At 59.3% G+C, this 16,365-nt stretch overlaps 2 protein-coding genes across 8 annotated transcripts; both read left to right on the forward strand.

Moving 5' to 3' along the window:
* The first annotated feature begins 2,139 nt into the window (after window positions 1-2,139).
* On the forward strand, window positions 2,140-6,834 carry ZNF358 (zinc finger protein 358). Of its 5 annotated transcripts, XM_032629053.1 has the most exons (4): window positions 3,391-4,106; window positions 4,379-4,497; window positions 4,675-4,780; window positions 5,026-6,834. In XM_032629053.1, exons 3-4 carry the CDS (start codon window positions 4,708-4,710, stop codon window positions 6,756-6,758), a joined length of 1,806 nt encoding a protein of 601 aa, XP_032484944.1. In that variant the 5' UTR covers window positions 3,391-4,106; window positions 4,379-4,497; window positions 4,675-4,707; the 3' UTR covers window positions 6,759-6,834. The 5 variants fall into 5 exon arrangements, with proteins under 5 accessions (XP_032484948.1, XP_032484946.1, XP_032484943.1 ...); XM_032629057.1 differs by lacking the exons at window positions 3,391-4,106; window positions 4,379-4,497 and adding an exon at window positions 2,140-2,161; XM_032629055.1 differs by lacking the exons at window positions 3,391-4,106; window positions 4,379-4,497 and adding an exon at window positions 2,909-2,975.
* A 1,603-nt stretch (window positions 6,835-8,437) lies between these two features.
* MCOLN1 (mucolipin 1) lies at window positions 8,438-16,327 on the forward strand. 3 transcript variants are annotated; one of them, XM_032626326.1, is made up of 14 exons: window positions 8,447-8,600; window positions 10,089-10,294; window positions 10,837-11,004; window positions 11,091-11,256; window positions 11,734-11,842; window positions 12,087-12,183; window positions 12,407-12,506; window positions 12,693-12,799; window positions 12,904-13,053; window positions 13,200-13,301; window positions 13,712-13,834; window positions 14,213-14,428; window positions 15,862-15,992; window positions 16,096-16,327. In XM_032626326.1, the coding sequence occupies exons 1-14, from the start codon at window positions 8,570-8,572 to the stop codon at window positions 16,130-16,132; spliced, it is 1,743 nt and encodes a 580-aa protein (XP_032482217.1). In that variant the 5' UTR covers window positions 8,447-8,569; the 3' UTR covers window positions 16,133-16,327. The 3 variants fall into 3 exon arrangements, with proteins under 3 accessions (XP_032482216.1, XP_032482217.1, XP_032482219.1); XM_032626328.1 differs by having other exon boundaries at window positions 8,459-8,600; window positions 14,289-14,428; window positions 16,096-16,317; XM_032626325.1 differs by having other exon boundaries at window positions 8,438-8,600; window positions 12,407-12,799; window positions 16,096-16,317.
* Window positions 16,328-16,365: the final 38 nt, after the last annotated feature.

Here is a 16,365-nt window from a genome sequence, read left to right on the forward strand (position 1 = left end):
AGCCAATAGGCTCTTCCCAATGAGGGTAATTGTGCCTAATAGACAGTGTTCAGTGTTCAATGCGTGAAAGGCTGAGGCATTAAGAGCCCACCGGATCTCTGATAATCCCAATCTTATCTCCCCATCTCAGTACTAACTTCCTCTTTTAGCTTGGGGCAGAGAATTCAGCCGTAGCAATCTCACAAAATTGAGCAGGTGCTAGACTCTGCTTTAAAAAGGTGCTCATAGGGGCTTCCCTGGTGGCGCAGTGGTTAAGAATCCGCCTGCCAAGGCAGGCGACACGGGTTCGAGCCCTGGTCCGCGAAGATCCCACATGCCGCGGGGCAACTAAGCCCGTGCGCCACAGCTACTGAGCCTGCGCTCTAAAGTCCGCGAGCCACAACTACTGAAGCCTGCACACCTAGAGCTCGTGCTCCGCAACAAGAGAAGCCACCGCAATGAGAAGCCCGTGCACCGTGACAGAGTACTGCCCGTGTGTAGCAGTAAAGACCCAGTGTAGCCAAATAAATAAATATAAATAAATGTATAAAAAAAGGAAGACATAGAGGTAGCTTGTGTCTATCTCATAAGACCTTGCCGAAGACTTCATGAAAGCTCCCACATATCCCAACATCCTGATGTTTTCCTCCAAAGCCGCTCGAGCCACAGTCTCAGGTGACACACAGAGTGCGAAGATAAAACGGGCAATGATTTAATCGGCTGTTTTTCTTCAACATAACAGATTTCTGGTGTCCTGAGCAAGGCCCTTCTACAGGGCTGCCACATATATCTGGGGAGGTTGTGCACTGCACAAATCTTGAAGGCCTATTCACTTTATAATGAATAGATATGTCAAGGTGGCCCTGGCCCTCTCCTTCACCTTTGTTCAGCCAATTTCACATTTTAAGTTATTTCCTTCAATACCCTTCCTTCCCTTTTCTGGAAATCATGTCTAAATTAGTCAAGACTGTCATGACTGCAAGAGACAGAAACCCACTAAACTAGCTCAAATACCCAGGAAATTTGTTGGCTGGAAAGACTGTGGGCTTCCGGCTTCAGGTATGGCTATGTCCAAGAGCTCAACCAATATAGCTAGAGCTGTCTCTCTGTCTCTCACCTCTACATCCTGGTATAGATTGGCTTCAGTCTGCAGACTGTTCTTCCAGACAACTGAGGAAGGTGGGTGCAGGCAGAAGGAAGCCAATAAACAGCTCATGATCCCAAAGGAAGAAAGAGATTCTCCAACCTCATGACTTCGTCCCAGACCTCATTGTGGCCGGGGGGTGGGGTTCTTGGGTTGGTAAGTTTAGATCGCATGGTACTGGGGGGACACGGGTTAGACACGGGTCCATCTGGAGTAGTGGAGGGGGCTCCACAAAGGGAAAGCGAGGTGCTGAGAGACATATTGGGCAGACTGAAATGACAGCTGTCATTAGAAGTATTATTTGTAATGGGATCATCCAGTAGGATGAAGAACAAGCGACATAATCCAATTGCAGTTTCAAGTCTCTCAGATCTGCTGCTGGCTTCTCCACAGAGAGCTGGAAAGCAGGTCTCGGGCCACAAGTTCAGCCCAGATCTAGAAGGTTCTGGAAGGAAGAGTGAAGTCTCCTGGAGGCCTGATTTGCACGCAAGGGTAGGTGTTGTCCGAATTCGTCAAAGACCATCAGAAGCACGCCTGTAGTCAAAAAAAATGTTTTTAGCTTGCGCAGCAAGGAAGATCCCGTAGCAGGGAACCATGGGGCATCTCCAGAAGAGTTGGGGGACAGGAGGGCATCTTATAGGATTCAGGCTTGTGCTGGGTAATTTTAAGAAGAGGAGAGTAGAAGCAGCTCTAGCCTGGTGCTGTCAGCAAGCAGGGAGCAGATCGGCGACTGGGACTGGGTATTCTGGTGATTCTTATCTCAGAAGTGGGAGGATGGACATGCGGCCGTCATTGGGAAGAAGCGGCAGTCATCTGAGTTAGTTGCTGGGGGGAGAGGAGGGGGTGTGTATTCATTTTTGTGGTTGCAGAGTGTCCTTGTGTCTATCTCGGCTCAGACGCGGTCACAGAGCGGCCTTGTGTGATCATTGTTTATATTCTGGGATCGTTGTTTATGTTCAGGGAAGAACATCTCACGGCCCAGCTGCCAGCTGCCGGGGCTGTATTTCACTCCCTCCTCACAGGGATCTGTGTCTCCAGGTAAAGTCTGCCCAGAGTGCTTCCCAGATCTGGTCTAGGCTTCAGAGGGAGCATCAGGCACGGGGAGTCCACCAGTGACAGCGGTGCGTGACCAGGGAGGAGAAGGAGGAAACACTCAGTATCCCCAACTCTTTTCCTTGGAGGAGGAGTCTTAGAGGGAAATGCTGGACTGAGCAAAGATACACAAGTTTGTAAATTCTCAGCGTCTTGACTATGCTGATGTGCGTGGCCAGTCTGCAAGACAGAGAGAGAATGTTCGGTGTTTCTTGAAACCAGAGAGAGTCAAGAGACCTGGGCAGGAGGCAGAGACAGGGAGAGAGAAGAGGATAGAGACACAGAGGGACAGAGGCAGAAAAAGTGAGGGCAAGAGAGGCAAAGAGATTGAAATGGAGAGAGACATAGAAATAGAGGGACAGAGCGACAGAGAAGGAACAGAGAGAGAGAGGAAGAGGCGGAGAGGGATCGAGAGCGGCTGAGAGAGACGCAGAAGAGCAGAGGCCGCGGCGGGGACAGCGCGGGCGGGGCGCGGCGCAGACAAAGGCGCGGCCGCGCGGCCGGGTGGCCGGGCCGGGACAAAGGCTGGCCCGGGGGGAGGCGGGGGCAGCGATGGCGACGGCCGAGGCGGACGCGGGCGAACTACAAGTCCCAGCAGCTCCCGCTGCGGCCCTCGGCCGGCCCCTCTCGCTCCCTGGGAGCGCTTGGCGGGGCCGCAGGGCCGAGGGGGCCGCCGGCGGGGCTGGCGGGCGGGGGGCTTCCTGCGGGCCCTGGGGGCGCCGGCGGGCGCGGCGGGCCGGGCTGGGGCGAGGGGCGCCGGGTGAGTGTCCCCGTGAGCTGGTCGGGCGGGCGGCGGCCGCGATGGGGCGGGGGTGAGGGGGGCGGGCGGGCAGGGGGCCTCGGCGCGGGGCGCGGCCCTGGGCGACCTCTGTCCACCCCCTTCCCTCGCCTCGCGCGCCGCCAGCCCCGGCCCGGGAGAGCAGAGACGCCGGCGCGATGGGAGGGGGCCGCGCGACCCGCGGGCCTAGCGCGCCGGTTCCGCCGCTGCGGCCCCGGGGGAGGGCCTGGCCCGAGCTGGGCGCCGTCAATCGGGAGGTATGGGGGTGGGGGGAGAACCCCTCACTTGGGGTGGGGGCGGGAGTCCAGGACGCCCGCCTTCCCTGGAGGCGCTCCAGACCCCCCACCCCAGGAACCCAGAAGTGGCCCCAGGTATTGTTCTCCTCACCCTTCAGCCTGGGGTAGGGAGTTCAGGAGGCCCATCTTCAAGAGGGGGATCCAGGGGTTCCCTCCCTCCCCCAGGACCCCAGTTATTGTTCCCCTCACTCTCCAGTCTTGGGGTCCAGAGTTCTGGAAGCCCCTTCCCCAGGAGGTGATCCAGAGTTCCACCTGTCCCCCAGGAACTCAGAGAAGGATCCCAGTTATTTCTCCTCCCAGCGTGCAGCTCAGAGATGGGAATTCAGGAGCGAATCTTAGGGTCCCCCTGCCCCCTGGGAATCCAGGAGGGGACTCGGCACTGTCCCCTGACCCTCCGTCGTGGAATTTAAGGAGGTGAACTAGGAACTCAGCCCTCTCTGTTTGCGTACCCACTCCCAGCTCTGGGGTTGTGGCTCGGGAGGTCCCCCTCCCCAGAAGGAGAGCCAAAGGTCCTCCTGTCTCCCAGGAATGGATCTATTTGTTGTTTTCTCCCCGAGGCCTAGCCACGTGGTGGGCATCACCTCCCCTTCAGGTAATCCTGATTTCCTCCTGCTCCCCTGAAGGGATCCCAGCTTGTTTCTCTGCCCCCCCTCCCTACCTCTAGCCATGGAGCTAGAATTCAGGATCTTCCTTCCAGGAGGGGACCAGAGTTCCTGACGCCCATTCCCATACGTCGGTCGTGGGGTCAGTCACTCAGGAATCTCTCCTTCCTAGGAGATGGCCCAGGGTCCCTCCAGTAACCCAAGAGGAGCCCCAGGTATTATTTTGCCCACCCCAGCTAGGGTTAGAATTCAGGATCTTCTATCTACTTGGGCAAACAGGTACAGCGACACCTGTCCCTACCCTCCCGGCTGATGGATCCATGGGTCTCCCTGCTCCCTCCAGGGGTCCCACATATTATATCCCCGCACTCACTCTAGCTTTAGAAATCTGCATTCAGGATCTTCTATCTAGGATAGAATACAGGTGTTTGGACTCAGTCCTACCCCAGAATTGTAAGGTTTGGAATTCACGTTGTCTCTTCCCCAGGAAGCAAGCCAGGGGTCTTTCTGCGCTCCCCCATTGAGGAGTATCAGTTGTTGTTTGCCCCTGCCCCACCTTTCCCCCAGACAGAGGCTTCAGAGGTCAGGATGCTTCTTCTCTAGGAGGTGAGCCAGGGGTCGCCCTCCCCACTAGGAACCCCCAAACATGCCACCCCCAACTATGGGACTGGAATTCAGGCCATGTACTTAGCAGAAAGCACGAGAACCCAGACACCCGCCCCTCTTCCCCATGAAGGGGCCATGGTCAAGGGGATAGGTATCTAGACTCTCTCTCCTCCACAGGACCCAAGCTGCCCACCAGAGGAGGAGCCCAGGATGGAGAGAGGGGCAGAGCCATGGAGCTGGGTACTGGAGACCTCTAGTGCTGGGTCCCACGACTTCTATCCAGGTGTGGGACTGAGAAGGGAGTCCCCCCCTCCCCATGCCCCCCCAGGGTCCCTGTTCTCCCTGCCCTGGCAGGGGCGAGTGCAAAATCTCCCTGCAGTACAAGACAAGAGAATGATCCATGTGTGTGCCCCGGAGTGGGATCTGGGGCATGGTCTGCCCCCCTCTCCCTTCCCTGCTCAGGCTCCAAAAGAGACCCCCCGGTTCCCCAGAACCTACCTCCACTCACCTTCTGCCCTCACCCCGTAGATCCTGCCCCGGAAGCAGCCAGCACTTCCACACCCGGGATGCGGCGTTCGGTCCTAGTCAGGAACCCAGGCCACAAAGGCCCGAGGCCCAATTATGAAGAGCTTGACTCCGACTCAGAAGACCTAGACCCCAAGAGTGAAGAGCTGGACCCAGTTTCTGGAAACGCAGAGCCTGAGCCGGAAGACCTCAACACTGTCTCTGAAGATGTGGACCCCAGCTATGAAGAGCTGGAGCCTGTCTCCGAGGATCTGGATCCCGATGTGGAAGCTCCGAGCTCCATCTCGGGGATCCATGACTCGGATCCCCAAGATCTCGACCCCATGTCTTCAAGTTTTGACGACCCAGACGTCATCGGCCCCGTCCCCCTGGTTCTCGACCCTAACAGCGACACCCTCAGTCCCGCTGCCACCCCAGACCTGGACCCCCTCTCGTCCGACCTCACTGCCACCCCCGAGGTCCTGGCCGCCGGCCCCGCGGTGCTCCCTGCACCTGCCAGCCCGCCCCGGCCCTTCTCCTGCCCGGATTGCGGGCGAGCCTTCCGCCGCAGCTCGGGTCTGAGCCAGCACCGCCGCACCCACAGCGGCGAGAAGCCTTACCGCTGCCCCGACTGCGGCAAGTCGTTCAGCCACGGCGCCACGCTGGCCCAGCACCGCGGCATCCACACGGGCGCGCGGCCCTACCAGTGCGCGGCGTGCGGCAAGGCCTTTGGCTGGCGCTCCACGCTGCTCAAGCACCGCAGCAGCCACAGCGGCGAGAAGCCGCACCACTGCCCCGTGTGCGGCAAAGCCTTCGGGCACGGTTCGCTGCTGGCGCAGCACCTGCGCACGCACGGCGGCCCGCGGCCGCACAAGTGCCCGGTGTGCGCCAAGGGCTTCGGGCAGGGCTCGGCGCTGCTGAAGCACCTGCGCACGCACACGGGTGAGCGGCCGTACCCGTGCCCGCAGTGCGGCAAGGCCTTCGGCCAGAGCTCCGCGCTGCTGCAGCACCAGCGCACACACACGGCCGAGCGCCCCTACCGCTGTCCCCACTGCGGCAAGGCCTTCGGCCAGAGTTCCAACCTGCAGCACCACCTGCGCATCCACACCGGCGAGCGGCCCTACGCCTGCCCGCACTGCTCCAAGGCCTTTGGGCAGAGTTCGGCGCTGCTGCAGCACCTGCACGTGCATTCGGGCGAGCGCCCCTACCGCTGCCAGCTCTGCGGCAAGGCCTTCGGCCAAGCCTCCAGCCTCACCAAGCACAAGCGAGTGCATGAGGGCGCGGCCGCTGCAGCTGCTGCGGCCGCCGCCGGTTTGGGCCTCAGCCCCGCTTCGATGTTGAGGCCGGGGCAGGTCTCCCTTCTGGGTCCTGATGCTGTCTCTGTGCTGGGTTCAGGCCTGGGCCTCAGCCCCGGCCCCAGCTCTGGCCTTGACCCTGACCCTGGCTCTGCGCTGGGCTCCCCCCCCAATCCCAGCCCCAAACCCATCCCTGGCTCTGGATCTACCCCCACCCCTGATTCTGTCAAAGCTTCTGACCCTGAGCCTGGGCACAATGCCAATTCCGACCTTGTGGCCAGCCCTGATCACAGGTCTGGTCCCAGCCCCGACCCGGATCCCGTGCCCAGCCCTGACCCCGGCTCTGAGTCCCACCCTGACCCCGGCTCTCCCACCCGTGACACTGTCGGCGCAGTCCTCCCTACCGGCGAGAGCCCCGAGTGGGTGCAGGAGCAAGGGGCACTGCTGGGGCCTGATGGCTGAAGGGCATGCTGGCACCCACAGGGGCCTGGGAAAGTTGTGTGTTGTGCAGTTAGTAAAATCCTCCCACTGCCTCCTGGCTCTGTGTTGTGGTTCTCCTGTTGCTGTTTTTCCTCTGACGCACAGCCTCTTCTTCTGGAGATGGGAGGGGATGGCCGGAGCCAAACATACAAATAGAACGTCAATGTCCTGGCTCCTCCCACAATACCCTCCAGGCTTCCTAGCTTCCCCCACAAGGGCTCACACTGGTCCATCCCAGCAGTCGCCACTCCCTGCTCCCCCAGACCTGGCCACCCCAGTCAGGGGCAGACTTATCCTGTGGGTGATCTAACTCCCTTCCTTTTGGAGTTGGCTTTCCCAGGAATGGTGGGATTTCTGGCATGTTGACCGTCTAGTAGGCTGATGGTGGAGGCTGATAGGAAACCATGTGGGCGGCCCTGCCCCGTCTGCTCTCCTAACTTACCCCTTGCCCTTCAAAGCCCACATTGCAGGTACACCACGGGACAAAGGAGGTCACTCATTTATGCATCCAACAAACATCTGTTGATTGCTTGGGTCTCAGCAGGGAACAAGGTAAGTATGGCCTTGGCCCTCACACAGCTCAGAGACCAAGTTTAGAAACATTTAAAAAGTAATTACAGAGTATGTTACATTCAACAAGAAGCATAACAAGACTTCTGATTTAGATGGCAGACAGCCTTCCCAAGGAAGGACTTTATAATCCCAATAACCTCTAATTTAATCATCAGTACTGTTTGCCCAGGCTTGTGCTATGCTCTAGCATTTTCTCATTTAATTCTCTCGGCAGCTCCATGAGGCAGGTAACTATGAATGTTCCCATTTTGCAGATGAGGACGCTGAGGCACGTGGAGTTCAAGGGACTTTTTGGAAGACCCAGAAGTGGTGGTTGGGAGCGCCCAGATTTAAACCCAAATTGTCTGCCCTCCAGAGCCTAAGTTCTTAACCTTTATGCTCTAGGGCAAGATTGTGCAAAGGCCCTGGGGCCGTTGAGAGATGAGCTAGGGGAGGAGTTAGGTGGGGCCAGAACAGAAGGCCCTGGTAGACTGAAGAGGGGAGTTTGCTTGTCATCCCAGGGAAATGGGAAGCTACCAACAGGTTCTGACTGATACGAATTATTTTTTGAAGATGCTTCTGGCTGCTGGATGGCGAGTGGAATGGAGGGGATCCGGAATGGGAGCCCAAGATCAGGGAAGTTGTTGCAGTGGTCCAGGCCATGGGGAATCCTGGGGGACTATGGGTTTATAGCCATAGGAGTGGGGAAAAGTGGTCCTATTTGCGATGTAATTAGGAAATGAAGTAGGATTTCATGACAGTTCGGATGAGGGGGGGTTGAGAGTAACGCAGAGTCTCTGGGAGGATGGAGCGGGGCAGCCTTGAGATAGGATCATCATCCGATACCGCGGAGGGAAAGGGGTCAAACAGTGGACATGGAAGTCAAGAGGTTAGCACCGGACGGGGGCAGGACGGAGCCAGGACGGAGCCAGCAGCCAGCCCATCCCCCAGCACATTTCCGCCCGTCGGCGCTAGGACCTTGGGACCGCCTAAGGGCAAGTCGCCAGCTGAGGCACGCATGCGTGCTGCTCGGGCAGGGGTCGTCGTGGCGCAGGGGGAGGGACCGGATCCCGTCACCTGCCTCCAGGGCCGCGCTGGTCACGTGACTGGGGCTCGAGTCAGCTGACGCGGGAGGGTTTGAAGCTACACCGCGAGGGAGCGAGGCCGCAGTGACAGCAGCGGGTGTTTAGACGCCGGTTGCGCCGCCGCGCCCGCCGGCGTTCGGCGCTCCCCTCCCCGGCATGGCAGTGCCCGTAGGCCCGCGCGGCTCAGGTGAGGGCGCGGGCGGCCCCGCAAGTCCCAGGATGCGTGCGGCGGACGGGCGGGCGGCTTCTCCGACCTGGGGCGGCGGAGCTCCCGGTTTCCCTTTCCTCAACTCTGGTGCTGACCTCTCAGCGTCCCCTTGGCGTAGATATGGGCAGACGGCTCCTAGAACCTGGGCGGCGGGTGGGCATCAGCTTCTCCGACCTCGGAGTGGCGGGACTCCGACCGCCCTTCCTGAACCCAGGCTCTGCTCTGAGTACCTCAATTCAGGCAGCTGGCGGATCGCCAGCTTTTCCGACTCAGGCGGCGAGGGTCCCAGGATTTGCATTCTGAGCCTAGATTCGGATTGTTCAGCTTTGCTGGAACTCCGACAGCGGGCCCCAGCTTCTCCAACCCGCACGTCAGATTCCCAGGCTTTCCTTCCACAAACCAGGAGGCAGATGTTTAGCTTCTCTAAACTTAGGCAGGAGTGCTGGGGGCGGGGTTGCCACCTTAAGCGCAGGCGCCTAACTCAATTTCAGATCTCCAAACACAAGGAAGCTCAGTCGCCTCTCACAGGGCAGCATGGAGGAATGCCCTTTGTGTTGATCTTCCCTTCTTAAGCTAGCTGCAGACACCTGAAAGATGTCCTGGCTGGTAGAGTCTGGGATGGATTAGCTGTGATCCCAGCCAGGGAGGCAGCCTCCCTTCTGGCTTCCCATGCAGCTATCTTGTAAACAACCGCGACAGCATCTGAGCTCCAAAGGGACCAGGGGCTGGCCCTCCCTGCAGGACAGGTTCTGACAGTGCCTACATTTCATCCTGGTGGCCATGCCAGGAAGGGGGCCAGCCAGACCCTGGAAGGAAGCGGGGTTCTCCCAGTGGGGATGGTGGGTTGTGTCAGGAACAGTTCAGGGCTGCTGTGACCAGCTATGACCCGAGCCATTGCTGAAAACTTGGGCTTTCATCTTGGAGTGGTCAGGATTGAAAGGAATAAGTGGTCCTTAGAGTAGCCTCTATTCAGGAGTTCCCTGGGGGTCCAGTGGTTAGGACTCAGCGCTTTCACTGTTGTGGCTCGGTTCAATCCCTGGTCAGGGAACTAAGATCCCACATGCCACACGGCACAGCCAAAAAAAAAAAAAACCAAAACCAAACCAAAAAAATAGAATAGGCTCTATTCATTGAGGAATTATTGAGACTCAGAGACCGACTGCTTTGTAAGTGCCAAATCCTTAGCTTCTTGGTGAGAGATTTTATTGCCCCATTTTGCAGATGAGGTAGCTGAGGCTCAGGGAAGCTGAGTGCCCTGGAGCAGGGGCAGGAATCAACTCAGGCCCTTTTGAGTGACTTGAAACCGCTGAGCCAGCACTGCTGCATATATCTCTAAAATGTTAGGGATTTTCTGGTTTCCCTTAGATCTCTCAGAGTTCTTTCTTGGCTGGAGCTTGGGACCTGCCTCCCCTATTGGCAGGTGAACCTGCCTAGGCCTGGTCCCCACTGCCCTCTCCCATCCCACAGAGACTGAGCGCCTCCTGACACCCAAACCTGGGTATGGGACCCAGGTGGGGCCTTCCCCAGCCCCTTCCACCCCTCCAGAAGAGGAGGATCTCCGCCGTCGTCTCAAGTACTTCTTCATGAGCCCCTGTGATAAATTTCGGGCCAAGGGCCGCAAGCCCTTTAAGCTCATGCTGCAGGTGGTGAAGATCCTGGTGGTCACAGTGCAGGTGAGACCTTCAGGGCCCCCACCCCCACCCCGCAGAATGCCACCTGTGGTTGCTGCTTTCCTCGAAGGAGAATCTTGGAGTCAGAGCTTAGTCCTGACCCCACAGCCCCATATCATGATAGCGACAGTGGCACTGATCCGTCAGGAAGCCCTCTCGGGTCTGCATGGGAGCAGCTCCTTTAAGCTTCGTAAATGCCCTCTGAGGCCCTAGCCACTGCTCTTGCCCCTTTCTATAGCTAGGACAGCTGAGGCTCAGAGAGGTTAAGGGACTTGTCCAAAGTCACATAGCAGCTGAGCCTTGGAAGGTGGCACTCGGACCCTGGCAGTGTGGTGCTGTGCTGACTCTCGAACATTCATCCGGTAAACATTTCATGAACGTTAGTTGTTGCCACGAGTTCTATGAGTGGCCACTCTGTGCTGTGCCTTGGGGACGTATGGTGGTCATGCCCTCACGGGGTGGGCCTTCTCTTTACTCTGCCTCCGCTCATGTGCCGTGGGAGATCCCATGCCGGCAGTGCCAATCCTCCCCATCCCTCCTGCCAGCTCATCCTGTTTGGGCTCAGCAACCAGCTGGTGGTGACATTCCGGGAGGAGAACACCATCGCCTTCCGGCACCTCTTCCTGCTGGGCTACTCGGACGGGGCGGATGACACGTTTGCGGCCTACACCCGGGAGCAGCTGTACCGGGCCATCTTCCACGCCGTGGACCAGGTGTGGGCGACCAGGAGCAGGTGGGCAGGTGGGCCCGCCCGGGAGAACAGGCGGGGCTCACTGACCCTCCCCTCCTTTGCCCACAGTACCTGATGCTCCCCGACGTGTCCCTGGGTCGGTATGCTTACGTGCGGGGCGGGGGTGGGCCCTGGGCCAACGGCTCGGCCCTGGCCCTCTGCCAGTGCTACTACCACCGGGGCCACGTGGACCCAGCCAATGACACCTTTGACATCGACCCCATGGTCATCACTGGTGAGTGGGCTGGGCAGGGCTCAGCTGTCGGGATTTAAAAAAAAAAAAAAAAACAACAAACATAGAAGCAATGTTGTAACAAATTGAATAAAGACTTTAAAAATGGTCCACATCAAAAAAAAAAATCGTTAAAATCCACTCTGCATCCTGCCCATCCGCGAGATGGGGTGGTCACGATCGTTAATAATTTGACGATTAGCAGAATGCTTGGCACGCGGAAAGAGCTGAGTGTTATGTTTCACTATCATTCATCCCCTAAACATTTGGGGGCCCACTGAGCGCCAGGCACTAGGGTCTGTGTAGGGAGTGAGACAGACAGACCAGGCCTGACCCTAGGGGGAGACAGCAGGAACAAACGACAAACGTCAAAGTATGAAGGGGGAAGGAAAGCAGGGACGGGGTCTGTCGGGGACTCTGGGGAGACCTGCCTGTGCCTCCCCTGTCCCCAGTGTCCCTTCCCTGACTCCCTGTCTTCAGACTGTATCCGGGTGGACCCTCCCGAGAGACCCCCTGTGCCCCCCAGTGATGAGCTCTCCCTCTTGGATGGCAGCACCAGTTACAAGAACCTCACGCTCAAATTCCACAAGTACTGCCCCATCAAGGGGGCCGAGGAGGGGGGAGGCAGGGCTCCAGGCATCTTCAGGGGTGGGGGTGGTGGGCGGGGCAGCCGCTTCCCCACAGGCGGGGGCAGGGGCGGGCCATGCCGATGCGGCCACGTGAGCACTTCCTCTGCCAGCTGCAGAGTCAGCGTGGGGCAGGGGTGCTGGCACTCCGGGGCAGGAGGGATGGGCAGAGCCCCCTCGCCCTCACCCAAGCCTCCCCCCGCCCAGGCTGATCAACGTCACCATCCACTTCCAGCTGAAGACCATCAACCTCCAGAGCCTGATCAACAATGAAATCCCAGACTGCTACACCTTCAGCATCCAGGTGAGCGCGCAGCGCCTGGGGTGTGGGGCGAGGGACCGGCCAGTGACGGGGTGGCATGGTGGGCAGGGGACTTCTGAGTCCTGGGGCTGGGGACCCTCGGCCAGGGGCAGCGTGGGGGCGATGGGGGAGGCTGGGGCTGGAGAGACCATCCGTCCTGCGCCTCTGGGGGCCTAGGTCTGCTGAGGTTTACTCTGTCCCATTCCGTCCCGCCACACCCCCGCAGATCACATTTGACAATAAGGCACACAGTGGGCGTATCCCCATCAGCCTGGAGACCCAGGCCCACATCCAGGAGTGTAAGCACCCCAGCGTCTTCGGCCATGGTGAGCCCCCAAGCCCCCCGACTAGCGCTGACCGGGGGCCCCAACCTGCCCAGGAATTCCCCAAGCCCCAGACCAGCACGGACCAAACTCCCGACTTACCCAGAGAAACCCACGAGCCTGATGACCAGCCCAAACCCGCCCTGAGGCCGCCTCACTCCTGGCCCTGCCTTCGGCCCCTCCGCACAGGAGACAACAGCTTCCGGCTCCTCTTTGACGTGGTCGTGATCCTGACTTGTGCCTTCTCCTTCCTGCTGTGCGCCCGCTCGCTGCTGCGAGGCTTCCTGCTGCAGAACGTGAGAGCCGCCCCCAGCCTTCCCCAGCTCTGGGACCGTCAAGGCCCGGGTGGCAAGCCTCGCATGTCCGGACCGGCCCTCACCCCGCCCACCTCCCCCTGCAGGAGTTTGTCAGGTTCATGTGGCGGCAGCGGGGACAGGTCATCAGCCTGTGGGAGCGGCTGGAATTTGTCAACGGCTGGTACATCCTGCTGGTCACCAGCGACGTGCTCACCATCTCAGGCACCATCATGAAGATTGGCATCGAAGCCAAGGTGGGTCCTGCCCACGCCCTGCCCCCGAGCCCCGGGGTCTCCTTCCAGACCCTGGACCCCTCTCCCACCCCTGCTGATGCCTGCCCGGGGCCCCATCCCCAGGGAAGGGCCAGGCTGGATGGGGTTGACGCTGCTTCTGCCCCTAGAACCTGGCAAGCTATGACGTCTGCAGCATCCTCCTGGGCACCTCGACGCTGCTCGTCTGGGTCGGTGTCATCCGCTACCTGACCTTCTTCCACAAGTACAACGTAAGCCTCCGACGTGCAGGCGGGGCCCTCCCAGGGGCGGCCACGTGTCCTTTAATTGCCACCCCCACCCCCAGATAAATTCGTACACGTATTGCCACCACCAGCCCCTGCAGATGACCCGCCAGGAGCCTCTTCCCCATACCTGCCCACACCAGGCACACCTGTCATTCCACCTGGGCAGGGCTCACGTGAGCCTGCTCTTTCATACTCCTCCCCCGAGCTGAGTCCAGCCAGGGGGTGCCCTCGGGCCTACTCAGCACCACCCTGCCTTGTCGATGGTCATCCCGGTTTCTGTGGTCACCCCATCATGCCCTTGGGCAGGCTTCACGGCCCACCTGGCTTGTGGTCCCACCCCCATTGCTGACACACACCCCCACCCTCCCCCGACCCCAACCCCCACCCCTCCGCAGATCCTTATTGCCACGCTGCGGGTGGCCCTGCCCAGCGTCATGCGCTTCTGTTGCTGTGTGGCCGTCATCTACCTGGGCTATTGCTTCTGCGGCTGGATTGTGTTGGGACCCTACCATGTGAAGGTAGGGGCTGGCCGGGACCTGTGGGTGGCACTTGTGACCCACAGATGAGGGATCCCTGGCTCCCCATCTTACTTCCCAAGTCCCCTGACTCCTGGTCTATCTACTGTTGACTTGGTGACACTGAATGACCCACCTTGACCCCCGGTTCCTTACCAGCAAGTTTGCAGCAGTTCTACCCACCATCCCCTCTGATCCCCGGTGACCCTAGCCTTGACTCTATGACGTTGTCATTATTCAGTGACCGCCCCCCCCCAGTGGCTCTATCGTGACTACTGGTACTCTGTACGCTGTCCCCTCTGACCCCACAAAGCCCCCAACCCCGGCCCCCAGCCGTGCCCACAACTCCCTCTGACCCCTGACCCCCCTGCCCACCGGCAGTTCCGCTCGCTGTCCATGGTGTCCGAGTGCCTTTTCTCGCTCATCAACGGGGATGACATGTTCGTGACGTTCGCAGCGATGCAGGCACAGCAGGGCCGCAGCAGCCTGGTCTGGCTGTTCTCCCAGCTCTACCTGTACTCCTTCATCAGCCTGTTCATCTACATGGTGCTCAGCCTCTTCATCGCACTCATCACTGGCGCCTACGACACCATCAAGGTCAGCTGCCGGCCCACCCGCCCCCTCGCCGGCCTGCCTTCCCCCTGCCTCCCCGTGGGGCTGTGCATGCATGCGTCCACGCACGGCCCCAGACTCGGGCTCTGAGTCCCTCGTGGTTGGCCACGGCGGGGTGCGCAGAGCAGGACCCAGGGAGAGAATGTGGGAGATGCTATGAGGCCAAAGGAGAGGGTGGCTCGGAACTGTGGGGCCCGGGAGGGACCCATACCGTCCTGGTCACAGCTGCCACACTCTCAGTTTTATCAAGGTGTGGGGCTCGGGCCAGGTAGGGTTCCTGCGTCTGCTTTCACCGACAGGGAAACTAAGCCATAGAATTTCAGTGACTCGCCCAAAGTCAGCTACCAAGCACGTGGTGGAACCCAGCTCAACCTACGACTGTCTCATTCCGGAAGCCCCGCTCCCAACCCCTCTGTCCTGTGGGTCTGGGGAAGGGTGGTTGTCCTGCAGGCTGCAAGGGTCAGAGCAGAACATGGGCGTGGCAGGTAGACAGGATCTTTTAGCAAACACGTGTGACAGCCTACTGTGTGCCAAGCCTGGTGCTGGGTGCCCGGCATCTGAGGAAACATACATGGTCTGTCCAAGACTGATGGGCAAGATGAATGATGCACAAATGGGAGTATAACAGCCAACTGATGAGAGGTGTAAAGGAAGTATGGAAGGTTACAGAGAGGCCCCTGCTTTAGACTCGTATCGGGCTGAGTCCAGGAAAGTTTCTAGAATGTGCTGTCCAATAGTAGTCTCTAGTATGAAAATGAAATACAATTCCAAATTCAGTTCCTCACTCACACCATCCACAGAGCAAGCGCCCAAAAGCCAATGTGGCTAGTAGCTACCAGATTTGGACAGCATAGATATCACACCTCTCCATCATCTCAGGAAGTTCTGGACCGATGAGACAGGAGCCCAAGAGAGAGCACCAGGGAGAAGGAACAGCCAAAGCAAAGACCTAGAGCCAGAAAGGACTTGGAGAGGAGATAATTGGCCCTGTGAGGTTGGGAGAGATGAAGACAAGGCTAAAAGCCAGAACATTCACAGCTGCTGGGAATGCAGACGTTTGCACCCCGCCCGCTCGCCGCTCCCACAAGTGGGTGGTTGTCAAGCACCCAGATGGGGTCAGGCACGGCTCGAGGCGCTGGAGCCACAGCGGAGGGCACCAACTGACCAAGATTCAGGGTGTGCACACATTCAGTGGTCAGGGAATGTCTCCGGGTGAAGCAAACCACGAGGAACAGCAGGTGGAGGGCACAGCACGGTGCAGAGGCCCAGAGGTGGGAGCCTGGTTGGTCCACAAGGACCGGTGAGAAGATCCAGATGACTGGAGAGAAGGGGGGAGGAGGGGGAGGGGAGGGCGCATCTCAAGGGCCTCGGAAGTCAGAGGCCACTTTCATGCCGGGCTGCTGGGCATCTCTCCCCAGCATCCAGGCGGAGCGGGCGGAGAGGAGAGCGAGCTCCAGGCCTACATCGCGCAGTGCCAAGACAGCCCCACCTCCGGCAAATTCCGCCGTGGGAGCGGCTCCGTCTGCAGCCTCCTCTGCTGCTGCGGCAGGTTGGAGGCCGGGTTGACTTGGGTTTGGGATTGGCTGGGGGAAGGGAAGCGGGCCTGAGGGAACTGATGCCTTCCGCCTCCGCTGACACCGACCCTCCTCCAGGGACGCTTCGGAGGAGCATTCGTTGCTGGTGAATTGACTCGGACCCGGACCGTCATAGGACATTAGCCCCCGGACTGCGGAGACCCATGCTTATTTATTTTAGCCTTCGCTTTTTAAGGACCGGCTCCTTGTCGCGCCCTGTGAGGGCCTGGGCTAGTCGGGTCGGACATTGGAGTGGGACAGGGAGGGTTAGAGTGGGTGGTAAATAAACGGGAAAATTAACTTGCTCTCATTTCTAGCGGGAGGGGTATTCCCTGCGCCAACTGGTCT

This window comes from Phocoena sinus, chromosome 3 (assembly GCF_008692025.1).
Source record: "Phocoena sinus isolate mPhoSin1 chromosome 3, mPhoSin1.pri, whole genome shotgun sequence".
NCBI classification, from domain to species: Eukaryota; Metazoa; Chordata; class Mammalia; order Artiodactyla; family Phocoenidae; genus Phocoena; species Phocoena sinus.

Coding starts and splice junctions, on each gene's coding strand:
- ZNF358 (XM_032629057.1), top strand. CDS start 4,708: ATGGAGAGAGGGGCAGAGCCATGGAGCTGGGTACTGGAGACCTCTAGT. Junction 4,781..5,025: donor GTCCCACGACTTCTATCCAG/GTGTGGGACTGA, acceptor CTCACCCCGTAG/ATCCTGCCCCGGAAGCAGCC.
- MCOLN1 (XM_032626325.1), top strand. CDS start 8,570: ATGGCAGTGCCCGTAGGCCCGCGCGGCTCAG. Junction 13,054..13,199: donor AGATTGGCATCGAAGCCAAG/GTGGGTCCTGCC, acceptor TTCTGCCCCTAG/AACCTGGCAAGCTATGACGT. Junction 15,993..16,095: donor CTCCTCTGCTGCTGCGGCAG/GTTGGAGGCCGG, acceptor ACCCTCCTCCAG/GGACGCTTCGGAGGAGCATT.